The sequence below is a fragment of the Peromyscus eremicus genome, chromosome 10, assembly GCF_949786415.1.
Source record: "Peromyscus eremicus chromosome 10, PerEre_H2_v1, whole genome shotgun sequence".
In the NCBI taxonomy this organism is placed as follows: Eukaryota; Metazoa; Chordata; class Mammalia; order Rodentia; family Cricetidae; genus Peromyscus; species Peromyscus eremicus.
In genome coordinates, this window is record NC_081426.1 from 79,449,364 (window position 1) to 79,472,563 (window position 23,200).

The 23,200-nt window shown below is 43.1% G+C and overlaps 1 protein-coding gene across 13 annotated transcripts in view; it reads left to right on the forward strand.

Annotated features, from left to right (window-relative positions):
• Window positions 1-23,200, forward strand: part of Rufy3 (RUN and FYVE domain containing 3) — a 74,326-nt gene that overhangs the window by 15,532 nt on the left and 35,594 nt on the right. For 3 of the 13 annotated variants that reach the window (XM_059274631.1, XM_059274640.1, XM_059274632.1), the window contains 2 exons: window positions 809-996; window positions 16,013-16,066. The exons of 6 other annotated variants lie outside the window; for them this stretch is intronic. In XM_059274631.1, the coding sequence (XP_059130614.1) occupies window positions 819-996; window positions 16,013-16,066 (232 nt within the window). In that variant the 5' untranslated portion in view covers window positions 809-818. The remainder of the gene's footprint in view (window positions 1-808; window positions 997-16,012; window positions 16,067-23,200) is intronic. 4 more of the 13 variants (XM_059274641.1, XM_059274634.1, XM_059274635.1 and 1 more) reach the window with 3 other exon arrangements.

Consider the following 23,200-nt stretch of genomic DNA (forward strand, 5'->3'; position numbering starts at 1 on the left):
ATCCAAGAGTGTGGAGAATTGATGAGGATCTGTGCATTGTGTTAGGTCTGATCGTAGTTTGACTAGCACAGTCTGGAAGTGGGCTGTGCAGGATGAAAGAAGCAGCCTAATTGTTCTTCCTGCATCAGCAGCATCTATAAAGCATCCTGGGAATTGCTCGCCCAGTGCTCGGAGCAGCTGGTCACATGAGCCTGAATTTTCAGTTCAGTTCATTAGTCAGCCATTTTGGTCAACACCCTGCTTACTGCGCACAGCCAATCCTGTTAGAACTCAGCATCCCTGCTCGTCTGAGCAGGTCCTGTAGTGATTTCTGCTGGTCAAATTTTTTAAGATAAATTGAAAATATAGGTTGATGATTTTTTTTTGTATTTTTTCTTTTGTATTTTTTTTTCTGCACCAAGAAGGAGGATTTTTTTTTCAGTTATTCATGCTCAGACCAATTTTTGAAAGACAGCATTGGGTGTGTAGGATTTAAGCCTATAGATAGCCCGGCTGGAATAAAGGGAAAGGAAGAAAAAAGGAGAGGACGCTGACAGAAGACAGACACCATCTAATTTTGCTGTTAGGAATTGCCAGTAAGAAAAGATAGTGTAGAATTGATTGTTTATTTTGAGGGTACAGGGTATTTTTCTTCTCTCGTTCTTTTTTCTTTCTTTCTTTCTTTCTTTTTTTTAACCTCTCCTATCCCATTTCCTAAAAGCTTTGTTGAAGAGCTTGGGATTTGAGATTTTTTTTTTGGTACAGAGGTCTTCTTTATTTGTGTGTGTGTGTGTGTGTGTGTGTGTGTGTGTGTGTGTGTTGTGCCCAGCTGAGTCATCATGTCGGCCCTGACACCTCCGACCGATATGCCAACCCCCACCACTGACAAGATCACACAGGCTGCCATGGAGACCATCTACCTTTGCAAATTCCGAGTGTCTATGGATGGAGAATGGCTCTGCCTGCGAGAGCTGGATGACATCTCCCTCACACCTGACCCAGAGCCTACCCATGAAGGTATGGTCAGATCCCAGCTGCTGGCACCTGGTCTCAGCAGCGTCCTCGTTGTCACAGGGGTTGGGAGGGTCGGAGGGGATGAGAAGCCCCTCTTGGCTTTATTATTGTCTAGGGCTCAGCTTCCCTGCACCCCCGCCCCTCGTCTCTGCCTACTGGTGAAAGGATTTTTTCCCTACCCCCTGAGGTCTCCTTTCTCTACATGCTTGTGTTCTGTTACAGTTCTTTGTCTGAAAGCCCTTCAAAGGGAACAGTTGAGGTCATTTAAACATCAGTTGCTAACAGATAGGGAAAGAACTATCAATTTTGTGTTCCTGCTTTAAAATATTATCGAAACTAGTGATTCCTAACAGTAAATTAAGAAAACACAATTGTAGTTACAGGATATAACAAATGTGGTGGAAACGCTAGAGGAGTGTTGTATCAACTGGGTATTGTTAAACAGGCGAAGACACACAGAAAACATTGGAAAAGTTTCTCTTTTTAAATAGTATTAAGTGGGAAAGCAGTTTTTAAATTCAGTGCTTAAGGAGTATGGACTGTTAACAAAAGCGTATCTTGAAGAGGCTCAGCATTGTTAGTATGGTCATTCCTGTGTGTGGAATCTGTGAGCCATTGTTTTGTACATGTATAATACATATAAGTATATATACTTACATACTTGGGTTTACAGTTGCAGCTGATCTTTGTGGGCTCTTGACTTTTTCTAAAAACAAGCTGTAAGGTGTTTTTAGCTTATACTCTTTAATTTCCCTGATGCCGAGCTGCATCTCACCTGTGTTTATTCTCCTTCAAAAAACCAAAGTTAAAAATGTTAGCATGCACCAAGAAATCCCTTATGAACGTCTGCCTGGTACTTAGGCATATCTGCAGGGCAGGTGAATTGTGCATAGCAGTTGGAGTTAGGCAAAGTGACTCCATGCCCTTGACCTTGTGTTGGGATCACGTCATGATTCAGATCTACTCAATTGTGTGTGATAAGGGATTTCTTCTTTCCAGTCAGAGTTAGCCTTGAGGAAGTTTCAGAGTTAAGATCACAAAACAAAAGCAGTCATTTTGTGTGTTTCTTCCTAACAGTGTGTTAGTAGTTTTAAAGATGTTTAGCATCTGTTAAGTTGATTCTGTCCACTGAACAGCTTCCTTTAGCTCTGTTTCAGAATGTGCATCAGGGTTGGGGGCCATCAGCTGAAACTCTGTACAATGCCAGTATTGTTTACACAACCTCCAAAGCCTTAGCAGTCTTTAGGGAAGAAAATTACAGTTTGGAAAAGCTACCAAGAAGTCTTGTAGGTAGTGCTCTTACCATATTTTGTTGGAAAGAGAATCCCCATTCATGACTTGAAAGTCATGCTATGAAATATATTACCTTAGTTATAAAATCTAGTTTCTGTTTCCTAAAGATACTTTTGAGTGTGTGTCTGCCTCCTGTGTTAAGAGTTCTGTGGTGAGCACGAGTTTGCTGTTTGGTTCGTTCAGACGTTTGTAATAGTACTGTACTGTTCAGATTCTTCAATGAGAAATGTATTGGGGCTGACATGAGCCTTGGTAGGAAGAGGGAAGAGTGTGAGAAGTGTAGACTGTCAGTGGCACACCCTTTGATCTAGGAAGTCAGGCCTTTAGTCAGTTATGAAGGATGTGGAACCCAATAAGACCCTCACAGTATATTTGAGCATTTTCCTTAAGTGAGGTGAAAGGAACAATTATTTCACATGAATTTTTTTAAAGGCCAAGGCCAAGGAAACATGAGTTATAATGTTCTAGAAAACCAGGAGGTACTCCAAGGGAGGTTCGATTCTTTGCTCTACTGACTGTGTCTAAACAGCCATTTGGATCCAAGAAATGTCTGCTTTTCTTCTACACCCTTGACAACTGTATTGGATTTAACTGTGTGGTCAGTGATTATGTGAGTAACTGACAATGGAACTCCTAGACTGTCTCCAGGTTGATTTGTACAGAAAAGGTCCGACCCACTCAAACCCTAGAGATCCCTCGATTTCAGAAAAGAAAATGGGCAAAATTGTTGTCTCTTGAGATAATGTGGACTCCAAGTCTTATTTTTCTGTGACAGTTCCTAGACTTCACCATGAGGCCACTGGCTAGAAAGGCCTTTCTGCCTACTGCAGTGCTTAGAAAATGAACACTTGGATTACTTATCTCCGTGCTTGTTGGCATTCGGAATGATCCCTTGTTCTTATGTGTCCTCTCCTAAAAATTAAAAGCTGATCTCCTGGTCAGAGTGAAGGATTGAGTCTACTGGAAAGGAGAGGGAAGGGCCAGGGAAGCTTCATGGCATAAAGCTTGAGCTAGACCTCCAGACATAGTGGCCGTGGGGCAGGGCTTCTCAGTGCCTACCGAGCTGTCCCTGCCAAGGAGGAGCAGGTGGTCAGGAGCCTGCAGGGCTGTGTGTGGCACCACAGGGGGTGAGGTTGGAAAGATAACACTCTGCCATGGGCCGCCTGGGCCTGACTCTAAGCTGCTGGGGCTTTATACCCAGGGATAACATGAACCGAGGTTCTTAGTACAGAGTGAGCTCTCCAGGGACCCTAGCCGCGACTCTTAAAATGGTCCAGGTGAGAGAGAACAATTCCAGTCGAAAGTAGTGGAAAGTGAACACAGAGGGAAGGGAGAGCCCCCGAGAAGTGGAAGCTGCTTGATGACCGAGAGGCCCGTGGGGCTGGAGATACTGGCACAATGCCCAGGGTGGCTGCCGAGCTCTTATCTCCAGGTCCTGAGTCCCTCTCACCGGCAGAGAATTAAGACAAGGCTTGGTCTTTGTGCTGCTAGACGTGGCTAACCACGGAAGCATTATCATGTCATCAGTTTAACCTTCCGTGGCTCACGGTGACTCTTTGCTGGGTGTTATCCTACCTTAGAAACAGTACACAGCTCCCGTGAAGAGCTGAATGCAGTGATTTAGGATAGGACTTGGTCTTCTCTGTCTTGTCAACACTAAAGGAGCAGTCTCATTTGTGTAAAATTGAGTTTCTTTTGCTGTTACGTTGTTTTGTTTTGGAGCCTATAGCCCTGGCTGCTCTTGAACCTGCTATTCAGCCCTTGGCCGGCCTTGAACGCTTCATCCTCCTGCCTCCACTTCTCAAGAACTCTTGTGTGCTGATTTAGAGACACACAACTGCCAGGGAACTGAACTATCAGAAATAGTCTTTGATTTTTTTTTTTTTTTTTTAAGTTTCTGGAAGCATAGTGGAAGTTCCCAGTAAAGGACTTGTAAAGCTATCATGCTGTCCATGGCATGGGTCTGGAACCTGACTGGGGCGGTGAGGGAATGAAAGGACAGACACGTGGACAGAAAAGCTGGGCTTGGGTGGAGTGGCACCAAGTATTGCAGCAATCTGGAACTTCAGTGTGTTTACTGTGCAACCAACGCCGAGGTGTCTGCAGAGGAGCGGTCTCAGGCAGTAAGCACCAGGAGGAGGCGGCTGAACTTGCTAGCCTTTGCACACACTGGTCAATCATTTGTAAACACTCAAGCTTGTACCAGACAAAGGCCTCCCCCGTCCTGAGCTGTGCACCCGTTAGACAGCATGCATGGACTCAGGGCTTCCTCAGTTCCCTCCGGGAAGCACTCTGGATACTCAGAGACTGTGCCCTTGGCTTTCTCAGGAATGGAAGCAAGACACTTTACACGTTTGTAGGAATTTAGAAACTGTGCCATTTCTGAGATGAAGTGATGTGTTTTGTAATTATTTGTGCTCCTTTGCATCTGGACTTCTTAGAGCAGCATTCTTGAAACAAGAATTTTGTGCACTTCCTCCAGAATCAGGAAAACAAGAAACAAGACTGTTTACAGAAACTAGTAAATGGCAGGCATGGGGGACAGGGTAGGTCCCGTCATATTTCTGAGTGTTAACAGCAACTTGCCTGTGGTTCTGACCCCTGAAGTAGTATTCTATTTCAAGAGAGAAAATGATATGTTGAGGTTTATTACCTTTACTCCGTAAATTGTAAATTTGTGATCTAAATGAAGTCTCTAAATCATTCCTAAACTAAATATCCAGCTTTTTAAGCTCATGTCCCCTTGTCTTCCATATTCCTACACTTACTTATCTTTTGGGATACCTGTATGGTTTGGGTGGCTAATAAGTTGATTTTGTTTTTTTTTTTTTTTAATTCCTCAGTGTAGGGCTGTCGAGGGCTCAGTGGGTAGGTAGAGTACTGGCTGTGTGAACTTGAGGAGCTGGCTCTTATGCCCACACCCACATGAGAAGGGTGTGGCCGCACAGACATAAAATCCTAGCACTGGGAGGCAGACAGGAGAGGAGGCCCCTGGGGGCCCTCTGGTCAGCCAGGCTGGCCTAACCACTGAGTTCCAGGTTCAGTGAGAGGTGGAGAGCTGCTGAGGGTGACACTGAATGTCAATATCCGGCCTCCACACGTGCCCATGCCCGCACACCTGCATCCATGTGCATAGACACAGATATCACATGCATAATGACATTCACATGCACAGAAGTCTAGGGGCCAGGGGGGGGGGGCATACATCTGAAATGTCAGCTGCTTGGGAGTCTGAGGCAAGATGATAAAACCTAGATTAATCCTTACTGCCTTCTAGTTCCCTGGCTCAAAACCAGATAAATGGTAGGTAAGTTACCCTGTTACCAGGAATCGTCTAGCTCTCCATTGCCCTCTGATAGGGAATCCATCATGGAGAAGAGATGCATAGATGGTTGGTTAACTGTATTAAACACACAAACAAGCAAAAACATTTGCTTAACTACAAGTTTGAAGTTCTTTTTTGTTGTTGATTGTTCGTGTGTGTGTTTTGTCCAAGACAGTGTTTCTCTGTGTAATCCTAGCCCTGGTTGTCCTAGAACTCACTCTGTAGACCAGGCTGACCTTGAATTCAGAGATCTACCTGTTTCTGCCTCCCAAGTGCTGGGATTAAAGGTGTGCACCACCACCACCACCACCCAGCTTCTTTTTTTTTTAAAGGCAAGATCTTACTGTGTGGCCTAGCCTACCCCCAACCTCCTGAGCACTGGGATTGCAGGGTTATTGACTTAAAACACTCTTCTCAAATACAGATAGCAAAAGAAAAATACTATGAAGGAATTATTTATTCATGTATGTATTTACTTATTTATTTTGAGCAGGGTCTTACTGTAGCCCTGGCTGGCTTGGGAGGAATTACATGTTTTAGGACATGTTGAGAAATGAAGCTCTGCTCCTTTGACTTAGGGTTGCCATAGAGACTGTGTGTGATGACAGAGCATGCAAAGGCTGACGCTGCAGAACCAAGGGTCCCTCTAGCAGGCGCCTTGGCCTTGCTGGTCAGATGTGCAGCATCTCTACTAGCAAGGGCAAGAGGATTGTAGGAAAACCAGTGAGTGTAGGACTTCAGACCAGGAGTGTGTGTTTTTGTCTGTTGGTTTGTTACTTCTGTTATGCATCCCTCGAGGCAAGGTTTAGTCCTTGGGGCCTTGTTCTCCAAGACCTCGTAATCACAGTGAAGGTTACAGTGAACTGAAGATATCAGAGGTTCCTCTGAAGCAAGTGTGGGCTGCTGGTTTGTCCATGGGTAGTCAGTCCTGTCTTCTTAGAAACTAGAGTGTGGACTTCAAACCCAGGCAGCACTTACCGCTGATGGCATTTCCCGAAAGATAGTACAGGTGCAGGTTTGGAGTAAGGTTTTTGTGTCCAGTGAGAATGTACTGCTGGGTGGATCATCTCAAGGTGAGAGAGAAGGGCTTGTCATCTAGGGAGTTAGACATGCTGATGCCAAGCTTTCCCTGTTAGCATGAAGTACGTCTACCCATCCATGTTTCCTGTATGCAAGCATAGCCAGGGAGTCACGTAGGTTTTAATAAAAAAAAGTACAGTGTGTATTTTACAGGAGGAGCACAAGGAGGTCAGAAGGAGGCATAGACACCGTGTGCCATAGACACTGTGTGCCATCATCAACTGTGTGCCATCATCAACTGTGTGCCATCACCATAATTTTTAATACAAAAATACACATAAACATGCAAAAGAAAATATAAAAATTGATTATCTCTAGGTAATGAAATTCAAGTGATTTCTATATTTTTCCTACTTCTTTACACCTTTGATGTAGTCAACAAAGGATGTAGTCTTCTAATCCAGAAATCACTTTTTTAAAGTTTTTTTTTAAATTTCTTTTATTCTTATTTTATGTATATTGGTATTTTACCTACTTGTATGGCTGTGTGAGGGTGCCAGATCCCCTGGAACCAGAGTTACAGACAGTTGTGAGCTGCCATGTGGGTGCTGGGAACTGAACCTGGGTCCTCTGGAAGAGCAGCCAATGCTCTAAACCTCTGAGCCTTCTCTCCGGCCCCTGAAGGTTTTTGTTTTTGTTTGTTTGTTTGTTTGTTTGTTTGTTTTTTAAATGTGTTTGTGAGTGTAGTTGCCCATGGAGCTCAAAAGAGGATGTCACTTCTATGGTTGGAGATACAGACAGCCATGAGCCACCTTATATGGGGCCTGGGAACAGAACTCAGTTCCTCTGCAAGAGCAATACCTGCTTCTTAACTCCAAGCGTCTCTCTAGCCGGGAAAATGACTTTCCCCTACAAAATACTTATGAAAACCTGGGCACTTGTTGACCCATTCATCTCGCTTCTTCCTGTACTTCCCCAGGACTTCCTGTGAGAGGAGTTTCACATGTGTGTGAGCAGAGACTGGAGCCCGAAGCAGAAGCATCACTTTTTTTTTTTTTTTTCACTTTCCAATATATTTTCCAATTCTTACTTTATGTGTGTGAGTATTTTGCCTGCATGTATGACTGTGCACCTCATAGGTACGTGCTAATGGAGGCTGGAAGACGACATCGGATCCCTTAGACCTAGAATTATGGATAGTTGTGAGCCACCATGTGAGCGCTGGGAATAAACCTAGGTCCTCTAGAAGAGTACCCAGTATCTTAACCACTGAGTCCTCTCTCCATCTTGGAATTTGCACTATTTATTTTTCACATTTCTGTTAAAAGTCACAGTGTTGTGCTTGCTGACTGCCACGCCCATGAGCATGTGAGTGCCGTCCTGCATGCCAAGTACACAGTGACCCCAGGTGTCCAGACCTAGGCGCATTCAGCACAGCATCTCCTTTATTCCCTTACATTCCCTTAACTTTTTGGGGGCGTGGAGGGGCGGCAGCTTGTATAGCTCAGGCCAGCCTCAAAGTTGCTGTGTAGCAGGTGGAAGTCTTTGCTCTCTCGGTCCCCCGCCCCCACCTCTTCATCGCAAATGCTGGGATCACAGAAGAAGGCCTCTGTACAGGATTTACTGCTCTCCTGAATGCTCAGAACATAAATCCTGGGGGCCGGAAGGTGGCTCAGTGGATGAGGTGCTTGTGTTGTGCGGTCATGTTTCCAGAGCACGTTCAGTCTGGGTGCGGCAGTGCAGTAGTGCATCCAGCCTGTGCTGGCAGCGCCGGGACAGGAGGCTGGATGCCTGCTGCTCACTGGCAGTCGTTCTAGAGAAGCAGAACTCTGGGCTCAGTAAGAGTCAGCGTCTCAAAAAAGAAGGTAGAAAGCGATAGAGGACATCGCCCTGCATCCCCCCCCACATACACACACACACACACACACACACACACACACACACACACACAGCCCTTTTGCAATCAGCCCTTGGGGAGACTTTTGGCACATTTGTTGCCAGTGGCAGTTAGTCTTAGATTTATATTGTCAGGTTCTCAGTCGTGATTATGTGTGCACAAGGCAGTCTTTGTGAACTCCATGCAAGGCCAGGGGCAAAGTACTCTGGACAAGGTTCACCTTTTCTTGTTGCTCTGCCGGGAGAGCAGTGAGTGTGTCAGGCCACCCTCCTCGGTAAGTTTTACCCTCCTAGCCTCTGGACTCTGCAAATCCCTAAGTCTGGGTAAGAAATACTAGATTTTTACTTGTGTTACAGTCCCCCGGTCGCCATCCGAGATTGCTCTAGGCGGCCTGGAGGCCTCTGTACCAGCACTGTTGTGGGGGAGATCAGAATTGGCCCTCTCTGAGCGCCTTCCTCCTCCTCCCGGAGGTTACTCCTAGTCTTGCTTCTGTGGTTCTCTGCAGAGGCTTACAATTTTACTCTCCGGTGGACAGAGGTTCTGTGTTAACCTTTAATTTAGGCCTTAAGAAAAATAGACTGTTTGAGTTGTTTTTGTTTAGTTGTTTGGTTTTGTGACAGTGTCTGGCCATGGGCCCCCAGGCTGGTCTTCCCCTCCTGCCTCCACCTACCAAGTTTATAGTGTGTTCGTGTACCATGATGCCTCCTCCCCTTGTGCTTTAAAAAATATGTAATCATTGTGTATGTGTCTCTCTGTCTGTCTGTCTGTCTGTGTGAGTGTATGTAATGTGTCTGGGCATGCACAGGACAGAAGAGGACATCAGCTTCCTGGGAGAAGGGATTAGAGACATTTGGGAGGCACCAGGCTTGTTACATGGATGTTGGGATCTGATCTCCGGTCTCCTTTGGTGCTCTTAACCACGAAGCCATCTCCCTCACCCCACCCCCACCCTTTGTGCCTTTGTAATGAATGGAAGAGCCCCCACGAACTCTTCATTGGATTGTCAGCTTCAGCATCACAAATAAATGAAGTCATTCGTTCTCATCTCTGAAATATAAAATCATTGCAGATTTTTCTTTCTTTCTTTTTTTTCTTTTTCTTTTTCTTTTTTTTTAAAGGGCATCAGATCTTACTACAGGTGGTTGTGAGCCACAGTGTGGTTGCTGGGAATTGAACTCAGGACCTTTGGAAGAGCAGCCAGTGCTCTTAACCTCTGAGCCATCTCTTCAGCCCCCGTTTCAGATTTTTTCTAGCAGTGATAGTGGTTACATGAAATTCAGTTTTGTCCAGATTGCCGGCGTCCCAAGCCTGGGCGTCGAGTTCTGGCTGGGAAGAGAGCGCTCGCTGCGCTCGCTGTGCGTGCCCACCATGTCTCTGCTTTCAGCTTCCTTCCTTTCTTGCTTTTTGACAGGGTGGAGTTGGTTTGTGTTTTTGTGGTGCTGAGAAATGAAACCAAGGGTCCCATGCATGGATCCGCAGGCACTCAACCACTGAGCTGCATCTCTAGCCGAGAGCTTTTCTCTTGTGGTTTCTCTAGCCCCTGCCAGTTGCTATGACCACCAGGAAGTGTTGGGGAATCTCTGTGTTGCCCAGGGTTGACTTTGAGTTCGGCATCCTCCTGTCTCAGCATTCTGAATAGCTTTCAGGGGAGTAATCCTTTATAATTTTTGTTGTTTTGCGTGTGTATGTTTGTGTGAAGTGTGTGTGTGTGTGTGTGTGTGTGTGTGTGTGCGCGCACGCGCAAAGTGTATGTATGTACACAGTATGTGTAGGTACGTGTGTCCACATAAAGAGGCCCGAGGTTGACCTCAGGTGTCTTCCACTATCTCTTCTCCACTTTACTGTTTGAGAGACAAGTTCTCGTACTGATTGGCTGGCCTGCAGGCTCCACCCCAGAACTGCGGTTTACAGATATGGATAACCACGGGTCTTTGGGGGTCTACACTGAGATCCTCACCCTTGCACACCAGGTATTTTGCGCAATGAACCATCTCCTCAGCCTCCAGTTTTTATTGGTTACTGTTCTAGAGAAAAAATAGGATTCTTTGAGCTAGAAACATTTATGTAGATAAGTGAAACTGTTCCTAAGCAATTATTTACTTTTCAGCATACTTAAATATCCCCAAAATACAAGTTTCTGTATCATTATGTTCAAAGTAATGGAATTTTTAAAAATGAAATGTTTAGTGTTATTATACATGTATATTTTCATTGAAACTATTTTGCTAAAGTCACAATATACAAAAATATATAAAATAAAAGGTAATACATCTTACTTAAAATTCTATCTAGACCCTCTTTTTGAACATGCCCAGTGTTCACATACATCCTCACAGTGTTACACATCTGTGGTCATCTCCTGTATTACCTCTATGATACCCTGCAGTATCCTAGACCTGTAATTCCAGCTGCCCAGAAGGCTGAAGCAGGATGATCAAAGGTTCAGGGCCTACAGAGTGGGTTTGAGGACAGCCTTGGCAATTTAAATTACAGAATTTTAGGTGGGGATACAGCCAGATGTAAAACTCTTGCCTAGCATGTGCAGGGCCCTGCTTCGTCCCCAGGATGGCTGATGAGAAGTGACTGACAACTGACCACTCCTTTAGTGTCTTTAGTAGAGTGTATTGCCATAGTTTCTTTGGTCAGTGCTATACTGCAGACAGTTGAGTTCTTAGTTTTCTAATGTAGTTTGGGTGTCTATTGGTACACCTTGAACATTTTGCCAGTTTTCATTTTAGAAGTAAAATATCTGAGACAGCCAGTAATGCTGTAAATATACGTAAAAACACCCTATCATGGTGCTTTAAACATTTAAACCTTATTTTGAACTGAGCATGGCAGTATATTCCTTATAATCCCAACACTGGGGAGGTTGAGGCAGGAGGATCACAAGTTACAGGCCCTGCAGATAGATAGATAGATAGATAGATAGATAGATAGATAGATAGATAAAGATAGATAGATGAGACAGAGTCTTAAGTAGCCCAGACTGACCTCAAACTCACTCTGTAGTGGGGCATGTCTTTACATCATACGCACATACACAATGATAAATAATAACTGACTTTTAAGTAATCTAAGTGTTTGGAAGAGTAGTGGCCATGTGTTTGATCTCAGTCATGTGGTACTACATAGGCTATGAGAACACTAGGTTTCCTTCTGGGTCAGTCTTTTTTTGTTGTTGTTGTTTTGTTTTTTTGAGACAGGGTCTCTCTATATAGCTTTGGAGCCTGTCCTAGAACTCACCTTATAGCTCAGGCTGGCCTTAAACTCACAGAGATCCATCTGCCTCTGCTCCCGAGTGCTGGGATTAAAGTCATGCACCACCACTGCCTGGCCTGGGTCAGTCTTAGAGATGGGAATTAAGCTGTTTAGCCAAAGCTGCTTCAGAAGCTTCCTGGCCATGCTTTAACATCTGGTGCAGTTATGAATCTATATAGCAAATACTTTTTTGTTTTGTTTTGTTTTTTTAAGATTGAGTCTCTGTAGTCAGGAACTAGCTCTATAGACCAGGTTGGTCTCGAACTCAGAGATCCGCCTGCCTCTGCCTCCCAAGTGCTGCCACCACTCCTGGCCTATAGCAAATTCTTTTTTTTTTTTTTTAAAGATTTATTTTTATTTATTTACTATGTATACAGTGAGTGTTCTGCCTGCGTGCCAGAAGAGGGCGCCAGATCTCATTACAGATGGTTGTGAGCCACCATGTGGTTGCTGGGAATTGAACTCAGGACCTCTGAAGAACAACCAATGCTCTTAACCTCTGAGCCATCTCTCCAGCCCCTATAGCAAATTCTTAAGCCAGGCCTGTCTATGCTGTTAGCTAGCAGGTCATCTGAGATTGCTTTCTGTCGCTGTAAAAAGCACCAACTCCACCGGGTGGCGGTGGTGATGCACAGCTGTAATCCCAGCACTTGGGAGGCAGAGGCAAGCAGATCTCTGTGAGTTCAAGGCCAGCCTGGTCTTCTGAGTGAGATCCAGGACAGCCAGGGCTGTTACACAGAGAAACCCTATCTAGAAAAACACCAACCCAAACCAACTCTGGATAAGAAAAGGTCTATTACGTTGTACATAATGGAGGGATGTCAAGGCGGTATGTATGGCTCAAGCGAGAACCTAGAGAAAATTGCTGGAGGTTCCCTCTTTCCAGGTTACGCTAGCTCGGTGCTTCTCAACCTGTAGGTGGGGACACCCTTGTGGGTTGAATGACCCTTTCACAGGGGTCGCATGTCAGATAACTTGCATATCAGGTATTTATTTTACGATTCATAACAATAGAAAAATTACAGTCATGAGGTAGCAACAAAAATCACTTTATGGTTGAGATCACCACAACACAGGAACTGTATTAGAGGGTTGCAGCCGCTGTTAGGAAGGTTGAGGAGCACTTCCCTATGTTGTGTCAAGTTAACAAACTAACCAGCCGACAGGCATTGCAACTGCTCTTGTCTCTAGTTTGTGAATACGCGCTTTATTGCTACTTCCTGTTAATATGGTTGTTTAGAGCAGGAAAAGCATGCTTGAGGTAAAAATATACTCTTTTGAAAAATTGAGTGTTAGGAAAGAAGCAGGTGTGGTCTGCCCACCCCTTGAGTTAATATATTAAATACTGTTGTAACTGGAGAGGCAGAAGCAGGTGGATCTCTGAGTTTGAGACCAGCCTGGTCTACAGAGTGAGACCCTGTCGACAAAACAAAACAGAAATATTTTATAAAACTTAGAGTTTGGGTTATAAAAGAATAGCATGTCCGTTCTTTTCTGGGGAAGTGGAGTGCTTGCTAGCCACACCCCCAACCCACTGTCTGCTCTGCAGTAAATTCCGGGGACACCCAAGGAAAGAGAAGTGAACGTGAGACAGCTCTTGACCTCTGTGAGAGGAGACTCTTCTCGGTGGGGTGTGTTACTCACATACCTTTCTTGAAAAAGAAAACAGACCCAAGCATGATGGCGTATTTCTGAAATCCCACCTACCCCATAATCCCAGCACTCAAAAAACTGAGGCAGAAGGATTATTCTGAGTTCAAAGCCAGCTTGTGTGGTGGTATTGTGTTCCCCAAAATATTGTGTACCCTAATAAACTTATCTGGGGTCAGAGAACAGAAAAGCCACTAGATACTTAGGATAGGCAGTGGTAGCACACGCCTTTAATCCTAGCATTCCAGAGGCAGAAATCCATCTGGGATCTCTGTGAGTTCAAGGCCACATTGGAAACAGCCAATTTAATCTCAGGGAGTGATGGTAGAAGGCAGAAAGGTATATAAGGCATGAGGACCAGGAACTAGAAGCTTTTAGTTGGTTTAGCATTTGACTGGTTAAGCTTTCAGGCTTTCGAGCAGCAGTTCAGCTGAGACCCATTCTGGTTGAGGACTCAGAGGCCTCCAGTCTGAGGAAACAAGACCAGCTGAGAAGTTGGCCAGGTGAGGTAGCTGTGGCTTGTTCTGTCTCTCTGATCTTCCAGTGTTCACCCCCAATAACTGGCCTCAGGTTTGATTTTATTAATAAGACCATCTAAGATTCCTGCTACAAGCTTGAGTTACAGAGAGTGTTCTAGGCCAGCCTGGGGCAGGCTATGGGTGTGTTCCTGTAGAGATGGGGGGTGGGGAGGGGATCAAAAACTGTGCTCCACATAGGACACACCGAAGGAGACATCAGAGAGACCCTTGGTAGACACTGTACTTTCCAGATCCTCTGCACAAGTCTTGGAAGAGCTTTGTTTTTGTCTTACTAAGGAGAGATTCTGTTTTATTAGGTGACCAGGGTTTAGTGAATGAAAGGTAAGATGGGATGTGCATCCTGTTGACTGGCGAGATGCCACAGTGAATCTGTAGAACAGTAATGTGAATAGATGGTTGAATCCCATTGACTGGTGAGATGCCACAGTGAATCTGTAGAACAGTAATGTGAATAGATGCTTGAAAGCATGTTTGCATGAACGGTGACCTTCCATGGCATACAGTGGCAGCACATAACACAGTCAAAGGATTATAACTAGAACAATGTACTCAACTGTGTCTACACATAGGATATTTAGGTACCAGCTCACTGTGACAATGGAAGCATCCTTTTTCCTATGTGAGACACTTTTGTTTTGTTTTGTTTTGTTTTTTTGTTTTTGTTTTTCGAGACAGGGTTTCTCTGTGTAGCTTTGCGCCTTTCCTGGAACTCACTTGGTAGTCCAGGCTGGCCTCGAACTCACGGAGATCCGCCTGGCTCTGCCTCCCGAGTGCTGGGATTAAAGGCGTGCGCCACCACTGCCTGGCATGAGACACTTTCTAAGGGATATTTGCACATACAAAGCCACAGCTTTAAAAAACAGTCTCTGGGAACTGGAGAAGTGGCTCAGGGGTGAAGAGCATTTGCTGCTCTTCCTGAGGACCTGAATTTGGTTCCCAGCACTCACATTTGGCCACTTGAGTTACAACCACCTGTAAATGCAGTTCCAGGGACTCTGGCGCCCTCTTCAGGCTTCTCTGGGCACCAGCACATGTGCAGTCTACACACAGAAACACACATACACATAAAAAAACAATCTTTAGAAAGAAAACAAACTCCTGGAAGCCTGAAGTGTTTCTCATAAATGTTCCTGAACTCATGTGGTAATAACCTTACATGCCTTGCATTTGCTTGAGGCTATATTAGACTTCATTATTTAATCTGAATACCCGTTCATGTCCTGCAGAGACATTAACGTTTGTGGTTGTGGAGTGCTGCCCACACCTTCCTAATTCTGCATGATGAAGGTCACCTGACTTTAGTGACTTTTAGGTGGTTTATTTTATGTGTCTTTAGAATAGCATCTTTTGTCTTTGTTCTGTAGGCAAGATCTTGTTAGAAATTATGTGTAGATTTTTTTATTATTTTAAGAAAAGTCAATTATTTTCATCATGAGATTTGCCCTAAGTCTAAAAAAAAATTCCACATGCTTTCAGCTTTACTGAAGTGATCGAATAAATGCCAAATGCTATTAATGTGGCATACATTAGATTTCAGAGTCTGATACGGTTTTCAACAGAAGAAAATCTGTGTTGCTTGTTTGTGAAGTGAGCGTACTTGTTTCTTCGCATTGAAAACCGTGAAGTCGCCGGGCAGTGGTGGCGCACGCCTTTAATCCCAGCACTCAGGAGGCAGAGCCAGGCAAATCTCTGTGAGTTCGAGGCCAGCCTGGTCTACAAAGAGAGTTCCAGGAAAGGCGCAAAGCTACACAAAGAAACCCTGTCTCGAAAAACCAAAAAACAAACAAACAAAAAAACAAAAAAAACTGTGAAGTGACCAACCTTACCTTTGAAACATTCCGTAATCACAACGACACCTCTGCCTCCTTGGTCACAGTCCCGGCCCCTTTCACTGCTAACCTCTGTGTTAAATAACAGAGCCCCAGGCCGCCTCCCTCTCCTTACCCCTTGTGAAGTCTATTTTTAATAGCACTTTCCTTTCTTGGCTTGCATGACATTTTTCTTTCTTTTCCTTTCTTTTTGCCGTTTGCAAAGACTCTTGGGAGGATTTGACAGATTTGGTGGAGCAAGTGCGTGATGATACAGAAGGTGCGTGCCACACCAGCATCTTTCAGCTTCTCCTTTCTGTTTCCTTTTCCTTTACTCCTTTCCTTTTTTTATTTTCTAACCACCTATTGATTGTCTTCCATAAGAAGGAGTGTCTGATTTGGGTTTTGTGTACCATGGCGATCACTGAGAAGTCCCTGTGCTTGCCGGCAGGTAGTACAGCACTCTGTGTATTTACAGTGCTCCTTAGGGTAGTTGTCAACACTTTTAAAAAGGACATTATTTTTTTAAGATAAAAAGGGTAACATTGTAAGATTACATCAAACTTTTCTATGACTTATTTTTAAATTTGCTTTTATATTTGTGAATTTCATAGCAGTCAAGTAATAGCAATTTTTGAAAATATTAAAAGTCCAGCCCACTTTTTAGAGTATTGGATCTCTGGTGTCTTTGTTTCAGTGGTCTGCATCAAGATGATACAAATTATACATCATTGCCTCTTGAATTTCTTTAGTTTTTTTCCTAATGACAGCTTTATTGAGATGAATTTCTCACACCAGGTAAAGATTACCCTTTTACAGTATACAGAGTGATTGTTAGTGCATTCACAAAGCTGTGTGTTTCCGTCACCACCATCCAGTTCTATAATGTTTTCATCTCCCTAGAGAGGAACCCTTGTACCCATTATCAACCATTTCCCTATTTCTTCTACCTCCCTGTCCATGGCAATCCCCAGTGTCCTTTTCGTCTTTGTAGATTGCCTGTTCTGGACATCCCATAGAAACACTGTTGTGAAATACATGTCTGTTTGTAGCTTCTCTCACTTAGCATGTTTTCAAGGTTCGTCCATGTTATAGCCAGAAAACATTCTGTGGTATGAAATACCATATTTTGCCTATCCATTATGTGTGTGGGTAGATATTTGTCATGTTTGGGGCTAATTGTAAGGGATGTTTATGTGGAAACACACAATGGCTCCATAATGTTTCATATTGAGAAAATATCTTGAAGTAGAATTCTAGATAAAATGATAATTCAACAATTTTTAACTTATTTTTTACTTTAGGTGTATGGATGTTTTACCTAGATCTATGTCTTTGCACTACAGGTGTACCTGGTGCACATGGGGTCCAGAAGAGGGCATCATGGGACAGTTGTAAGGCTCCATCCATATGGGTGCTAGGACTCTAAGCCAGGTCCTCTGGAAGAGCAGTCAGGGCTCCTTACCAATGAGCCGTGTCTCCAGCCCAGCCCCTAACATTTCTGAGAAATGTCGGACTTGTCTAAAGCACCTGCACCATTTACATTGCTGCTATCAGTGCCTAAGATTGTAATTTCCTTAGATCCTTCACTAGTACTTGCTAGTTCTCTGTTTTCTGTTTTTAAAAACTTATTATTAGTTTTGTGTCTGCATGCATATATGTGCAGTGTGTGTGTGTGTGTGTGTGTGTGTGTGTGTGTGTGTGTGTGTTGTCCACGGAAGCCAGAAGAGGGTGTCAGATCATCTAGAACTGGAGTTACAGATGGTTATGAGCTGCTGCTATGTGTGTGCTAATGTCTGAGCCGTCTTTCCAGCCCTCTTCCTTCCTTCCTTCTTTGTGTTGTTATTATTTATTTATTTATTTATTTATTATTTTCTAAAGATTCATTTATTATTATGTATACAGTGTTCTGACTGCATGTATGCCTGCACACTAGAAGAAGGCACCAAATCTCAAATAGATGGTTGTGAGCCACTGTGTGGTTGCTGGGAATTGAACTCAGGACCTCTGGAAGAGCATCAATGCTCTTAACCTTTGAGCCATCTCTCCAGTCCCTTATTTTTTATTTTTAAGACAGGGTTTTACTGTATATTTTTTGGCTAGCCTGGAATTTTATATATAAACCAGGCTGGCCTTGAGTTTAAAGAGAGATCTGACTGCCTCTTTCTCCTGAGTGCTGGAATAGGGCATGTGTCTTTTTACTTTCTTGATTGTGTTTTTTGAAGCACAAATGTTTTTAATTATGTTGAAATAAAGCTCTCTTTTTTTTTCTTTTGTTTTGCATGCTCTTTGGGTCTACTCTCATATATCTAAGAAAATATTGCCTATCCCAAGTTTACAGAATTTTGGATCTATGTTTCCCTTTTTTTTTTTTTAAGATTTATTTATTTATTATGTATACCACGTGTCAGATCTCATTACAGATGGTTGTAGGCCACCATGTGGTTGCTGGGAATTGAACTCAGGACCTCTGGAAGAGCAGCCAGTGCTCTTAACCACTGAACCATCTCTCCAGCCCGGATCTGTTTTCTATAATGAGTTTTATAGTTTTAGCTCTTGAATTTTGGTCTCTGGTCCTTTTCAATGAAAAATTTAAAGTTGATGTGTGTGTGTGTGTGTGTGTGTGTGTGTGTGTGTGTGTGTGTGTGTACACGCACACGTGCAGATGCCTGCCGAGGCCAGAGGGGTCAGATTCCCTGGGGCTGGAGTTGCGGGTGGTTGTGAGGTGCTTGCTGTGGGTGCTGGGAATCAAATTTGAGTCCTCTGCAAGAGCACTGTGCACTCTTAACACGGAAGCATTTCTCCAACCCTTTTCTTTTTCAGGATTATTTTGATTCATCTGTGTCCTTTGCATTCCTATAGGTATTTTAGGGTAAGCTTGCCAATTCTTGTAAATAAGACAGCTGGATGTTTGTTTTGTTTTGCTTTGTTTTGGAGACAGAGTTTCTGTGTAGCTTTGTGCCTTTTCTGGATCTCGCTCCATAGACCAGGCTGGCCTCAAAATCACAAAGATCCGCCTGCTCTGCCTCCCAAGTGCTGGGATTAAAGGCGTGCGCCACCACCGCCCAGCGACAGCTGGATTTTAATAGGGATTGCTTTGAATCTACATTAACTCAAGGAGTATTGCCATCTTAGTATAATTAAGTCTTTGAAATCCATTGACATTGGATTTCTGTTTATTTTGATGCTTTAAATTTTTGTTTTCACATTCTGTTCTCAGTACACAAAACTTGCACTTCTCTTGTCAATTTATTTCTAAGTATTTTCTTTTTGGTACCATAGAAGTGAAGTCACTTGTGAGCTGTTCATTGCTAATTTGATCCCTTCTCATCTCTAAGGAATGTATTCCAGATACAGTTGATTCATGAAACTGTAGTAGTACTAAAGGCTATATGCAATACAATTTTCTATATATTTCTCAAGGAAAACATTCTGTTTACTAGGCAGGATGAGAAATTAACATTAGCTATTAAGAGATAACAATGTAACAATATAGCCTAGTAAGGTTGTTTGGACTTGAGCCTCACATACTTTGTGATACTGAAGCACAGCCAGAGCATATCTTTGTTTTCCTTTTACAGCTGAGAATGTTCATTTTCTCACAGAACAATACACTGTCCAACAGACTGTCTCTTTGGCCTATCTAACTTTACAGCATCACTACTCTTGCATTTTCAGGCCATTATTAAATAATGGTCATTAATAAATAATAGACACACTGTAATACTATAACTAAGGCAGCTTCTGAGTGACTGACAGGTATATAGCTTATATTGCATAGTGTTGTTGTTTGTTTTTTTCTCTTTTGGGGGCCACCACCCAGCTCCCAAATAAAGCACACATGGAAGCTTATTCTTAATTATGAATGCCCAGCCTTAGCTTGGCTTGTTTCTAGCCAGCTTTTCTTAACTTTAAATTATCCCTTCTACCTTTTGCCTCTGGGCTTATTCCTTTCCTTATTTCTGTAATTTTACTTTCACTCTTGCTCTGTGGCTGGCTGTGTAGCTGGGTGGCTGTCCTCTGATGTCCTCCTCCTTCTCTGGCTACTTCCTCCCTCCCATAGTTCTCCTTCTATATCTTCTCTCTGCCTTCCAGCCCCGCCTATCCTTTCTCTTGCCTTGTTATTGGCCGGTTCAGTTCTTTATTAGACCATCAGGTGCTTTAGACAAAGTAACACAGCTTCACAGAGTTTAATAAATGCAACATAAACAAAAGTAACACACCTTAAGATAATAGTCTATAACAGCATAGAGATGCCCGGACAAAGGGGTGATTCATTTCCATTGTGGGCAAGAAAGGAATACATTTCCATTACACTGCATAGAAAAGCATGCAATTTAAAACTTATTAGTCGTTTATTTCTGGAATTTTCCATTTAATATTTTTAGATCACTGTGAGTTGCAGAAAGCAATATGCCAGGGGAGAGACTGGTATACAATTAAGTCTTGTATTGATCTTATATCCTGCAGCCTTGCCAAGTGCACTTATTAGCTAATACTTGGTTTGTTTATGGATTCTTTAAATCTACAGTGTAGTCTCTGAAAATATAATTTTACCTCTTGCTTCTAATCTAGATGCCTTTTGTTTTTCCTAATTGCCCTGACTCTCTTCTACGGCGTTATTTAGAAATGGGAAAAGTGATCATATGTATCTTGTTGCTGACCTTCAGCCATCTCTTCCACCCTTAGATACTGTATTAGATAGGAGTTTTTCCCAGTGCATTTTACCAGGTTAAAGGAATTCTCTTCTCAGCTGGCCAGCCGTGGTCACACCTTTAATCCCAGCACTGGGGAGGCAGAGGCAGGTGGACCTCTGTGCGTCTACAAAGCAGGTTCCGGGACAGCCAGAGCTGTTACACAGAGAAACCCTGTCTTAAAAAACCAAACAAACAAACAAACAACAAAAAAGGAAGAAGAAATTCCTTTCTTTTCCCAGTTTGTCACATATAAATGTTTCTGGACATGTCAGCCATTTTGTCTGTGTCTCCTGGAATCACAGCCTCTGTTGACTTGGACTGCATTGCTTGACTTATGTATGTTGAACACACCTTGCCTTCTGGCATCAGTCCTCCTTGGCTGTGTTAGTGATCTTCTCTGTATGTTGCCAGTGTTCTGTTGAGGCCTTTTTTGTCTTCATTCATAAGGAATATTCCAGTGCAGGTCTCTCTTTTCTTCTTCTGTCCCAAGGAAATATTGGTATGGTAGAAAAAGTTGGAATAGTTTGTGAAACATTGATATTAATTCTAAATGATTGCTTAACTTCAACAGTAAGGTCATTTGTTTCTGGTCTTCTCTCTGTGGGACTTAGTTTATGCTTTATTACTAACTCAGTATCTTTGCTTGTTACATGTTTGCTCGTGTTTTTCTGTTTCTTGTTAGTTCTAATTGGTATGTATTTTTTTTCTAGGAAAATTTTTTTTTTCCTAGGAAATCACCCACATACATTTTTCCTTTACAATTTCGTTTGTTGCGGTGGTGGCTCACACCTTTGATCCCAGCACTCAGAAGGCAGAAGCAGGTAGATCTCTATGCGTTCAAGGCCAGCCTGGGCTACAGAGTGAGTTCTGGGAGAGCCGAGGACACAGAGAAACCCTGTCTCAAAAACAATTTTAAAAACATGTTTTTTTCTGCTTGTTTCTGTAAGACCAGTGAGCCCAGTGTCTCGTCTTTCCTTTCTCTGGTTTCAGCCATTCGACTCTTCTGTTGGTCGATGGATAAATGTTGGCTAATGTTTTCTTCCTGTTGTTGTTTTATGGGAAGAAGAGATTATGTGGGATTACAGTGTGAGAAGGGATCAAGCTCCTCGGGGAAGGGGGTGTGTGGCACTGGAGCAGGAGGCAGTAATGAAGCCTAGTGTTTTTGAGGCTGGGCATTGCCAGGTAGCCCAGGCTGACCTAAGGTCATGACCCTCTTGCCTCAGTCTCCTGGGTACTAGAATTGCAGACACGGGTCAGTGTTTCTGGCTTTAATATTGTTATCAAAGATTCAGCTTTGAGTTTTGTGATTTTTCTGAAGTTTGGGGTTTTGTTTGTTGTTTTTTTTCCCCCACTATTTAGTTATTTCTTCTCCATTTAATTTCATTCATTCTGCTTTCTGGTGAGATGCATCATTTATATTGATAGTATTAGATTACATATTCTATTATTGTGTTATTTGCCTTTGTGGAATCATGAAGTTTTGACACACTAGAGACAAGGATCTCCTAAGTCGGTGCCCCTTCAACTTGAATGTGTAAGCAGATTGCTGGAGTTTCACTTCCTGGTGCAAGTGCAGAACATGGTTCACTAGCACCACTGGGCCTAAGCTCTAAACCCCAACAGTTCCCTGTGATCTGATGCTGATGCAGGACCACAGAGTTCAAGGGATTTGGTGTCAGAATAATTCGGGGGGTTTCTGAGTGGGGACATGGCCGTTTCTCTATATTCGTGGGTCTTTCTGAGACATTCCGAAGAGAACCAGTGTCGCGGTGTGTCATGAGGATGGTTGCTATCAGTGTTTGTTGTTTTCACAGGGTAGAGACTTATAGAACTAGTCCAGCTCTCACTGTTAGCTCACTGCAGGGGATGTGACCTCCAAGTGACAAGATCCCTTGCATAAAGTCAGATGTTCATTTACACAATAAATAGTTGATACCAAAGATTAAGAGTGGCTATAAACTTTCTAAAAGAGCCCAAGTTCAGCAGAGCCCATTTTGGATTACACGGTTAACAAGAAAAGATAGCAATAAATATGAATGAACTTACGATTAGATGCTCCTGACCGGCCACTTTCACAGAGTGTGCCTCGTGACAGTGGTGCAGAAGTCAGTTTCCGCCTCACTTCCACCGAGTAGAAATGCACGTAATAGCTGACATAGCGTTAGGAGAGAGTGCAGCGGACCTTAAATAATCAGGTTAGTGATGACGACAAACGCAAAGTTCGCATAAATAAGTGTCTTCACGTTAGTTAGATGCTATTTTATCACAAAGGCTTTTTTTTAAAGAGCATTCAGATGTTTATTTCACTATCAAGAACAACTCACAAGCCACACAATGGGAGGCAGAGGCAAGCGGATCTCTGTGAGTTTGAGGCCAGCCTGGGCTACAGAATAAGTTCCAGGAAAGGTGCCAAAGCTACACAGAGAAACTCTGTCTCGAAAAACAAAAAACAAAAACAAACAAACAAAACAACAACAAATTAGTTCAGTTTAATAGAAATTAGGTTTATGTTAACATACTACATAGTAATATAACATTAAATATCTCTTCTATTTTCTATAGGCATCCATAACCACTTCAAGGTTTTGTTGTATAGACTTCATTATGACATTTTCATGAATGTACATGATCCATTTTGATCATCTTTACACACACCTAAGGCTAACATTCTTTCTTCCCCTGCTTCTTTGAGCCTACCTGAGCCTTGGAGGGATAAT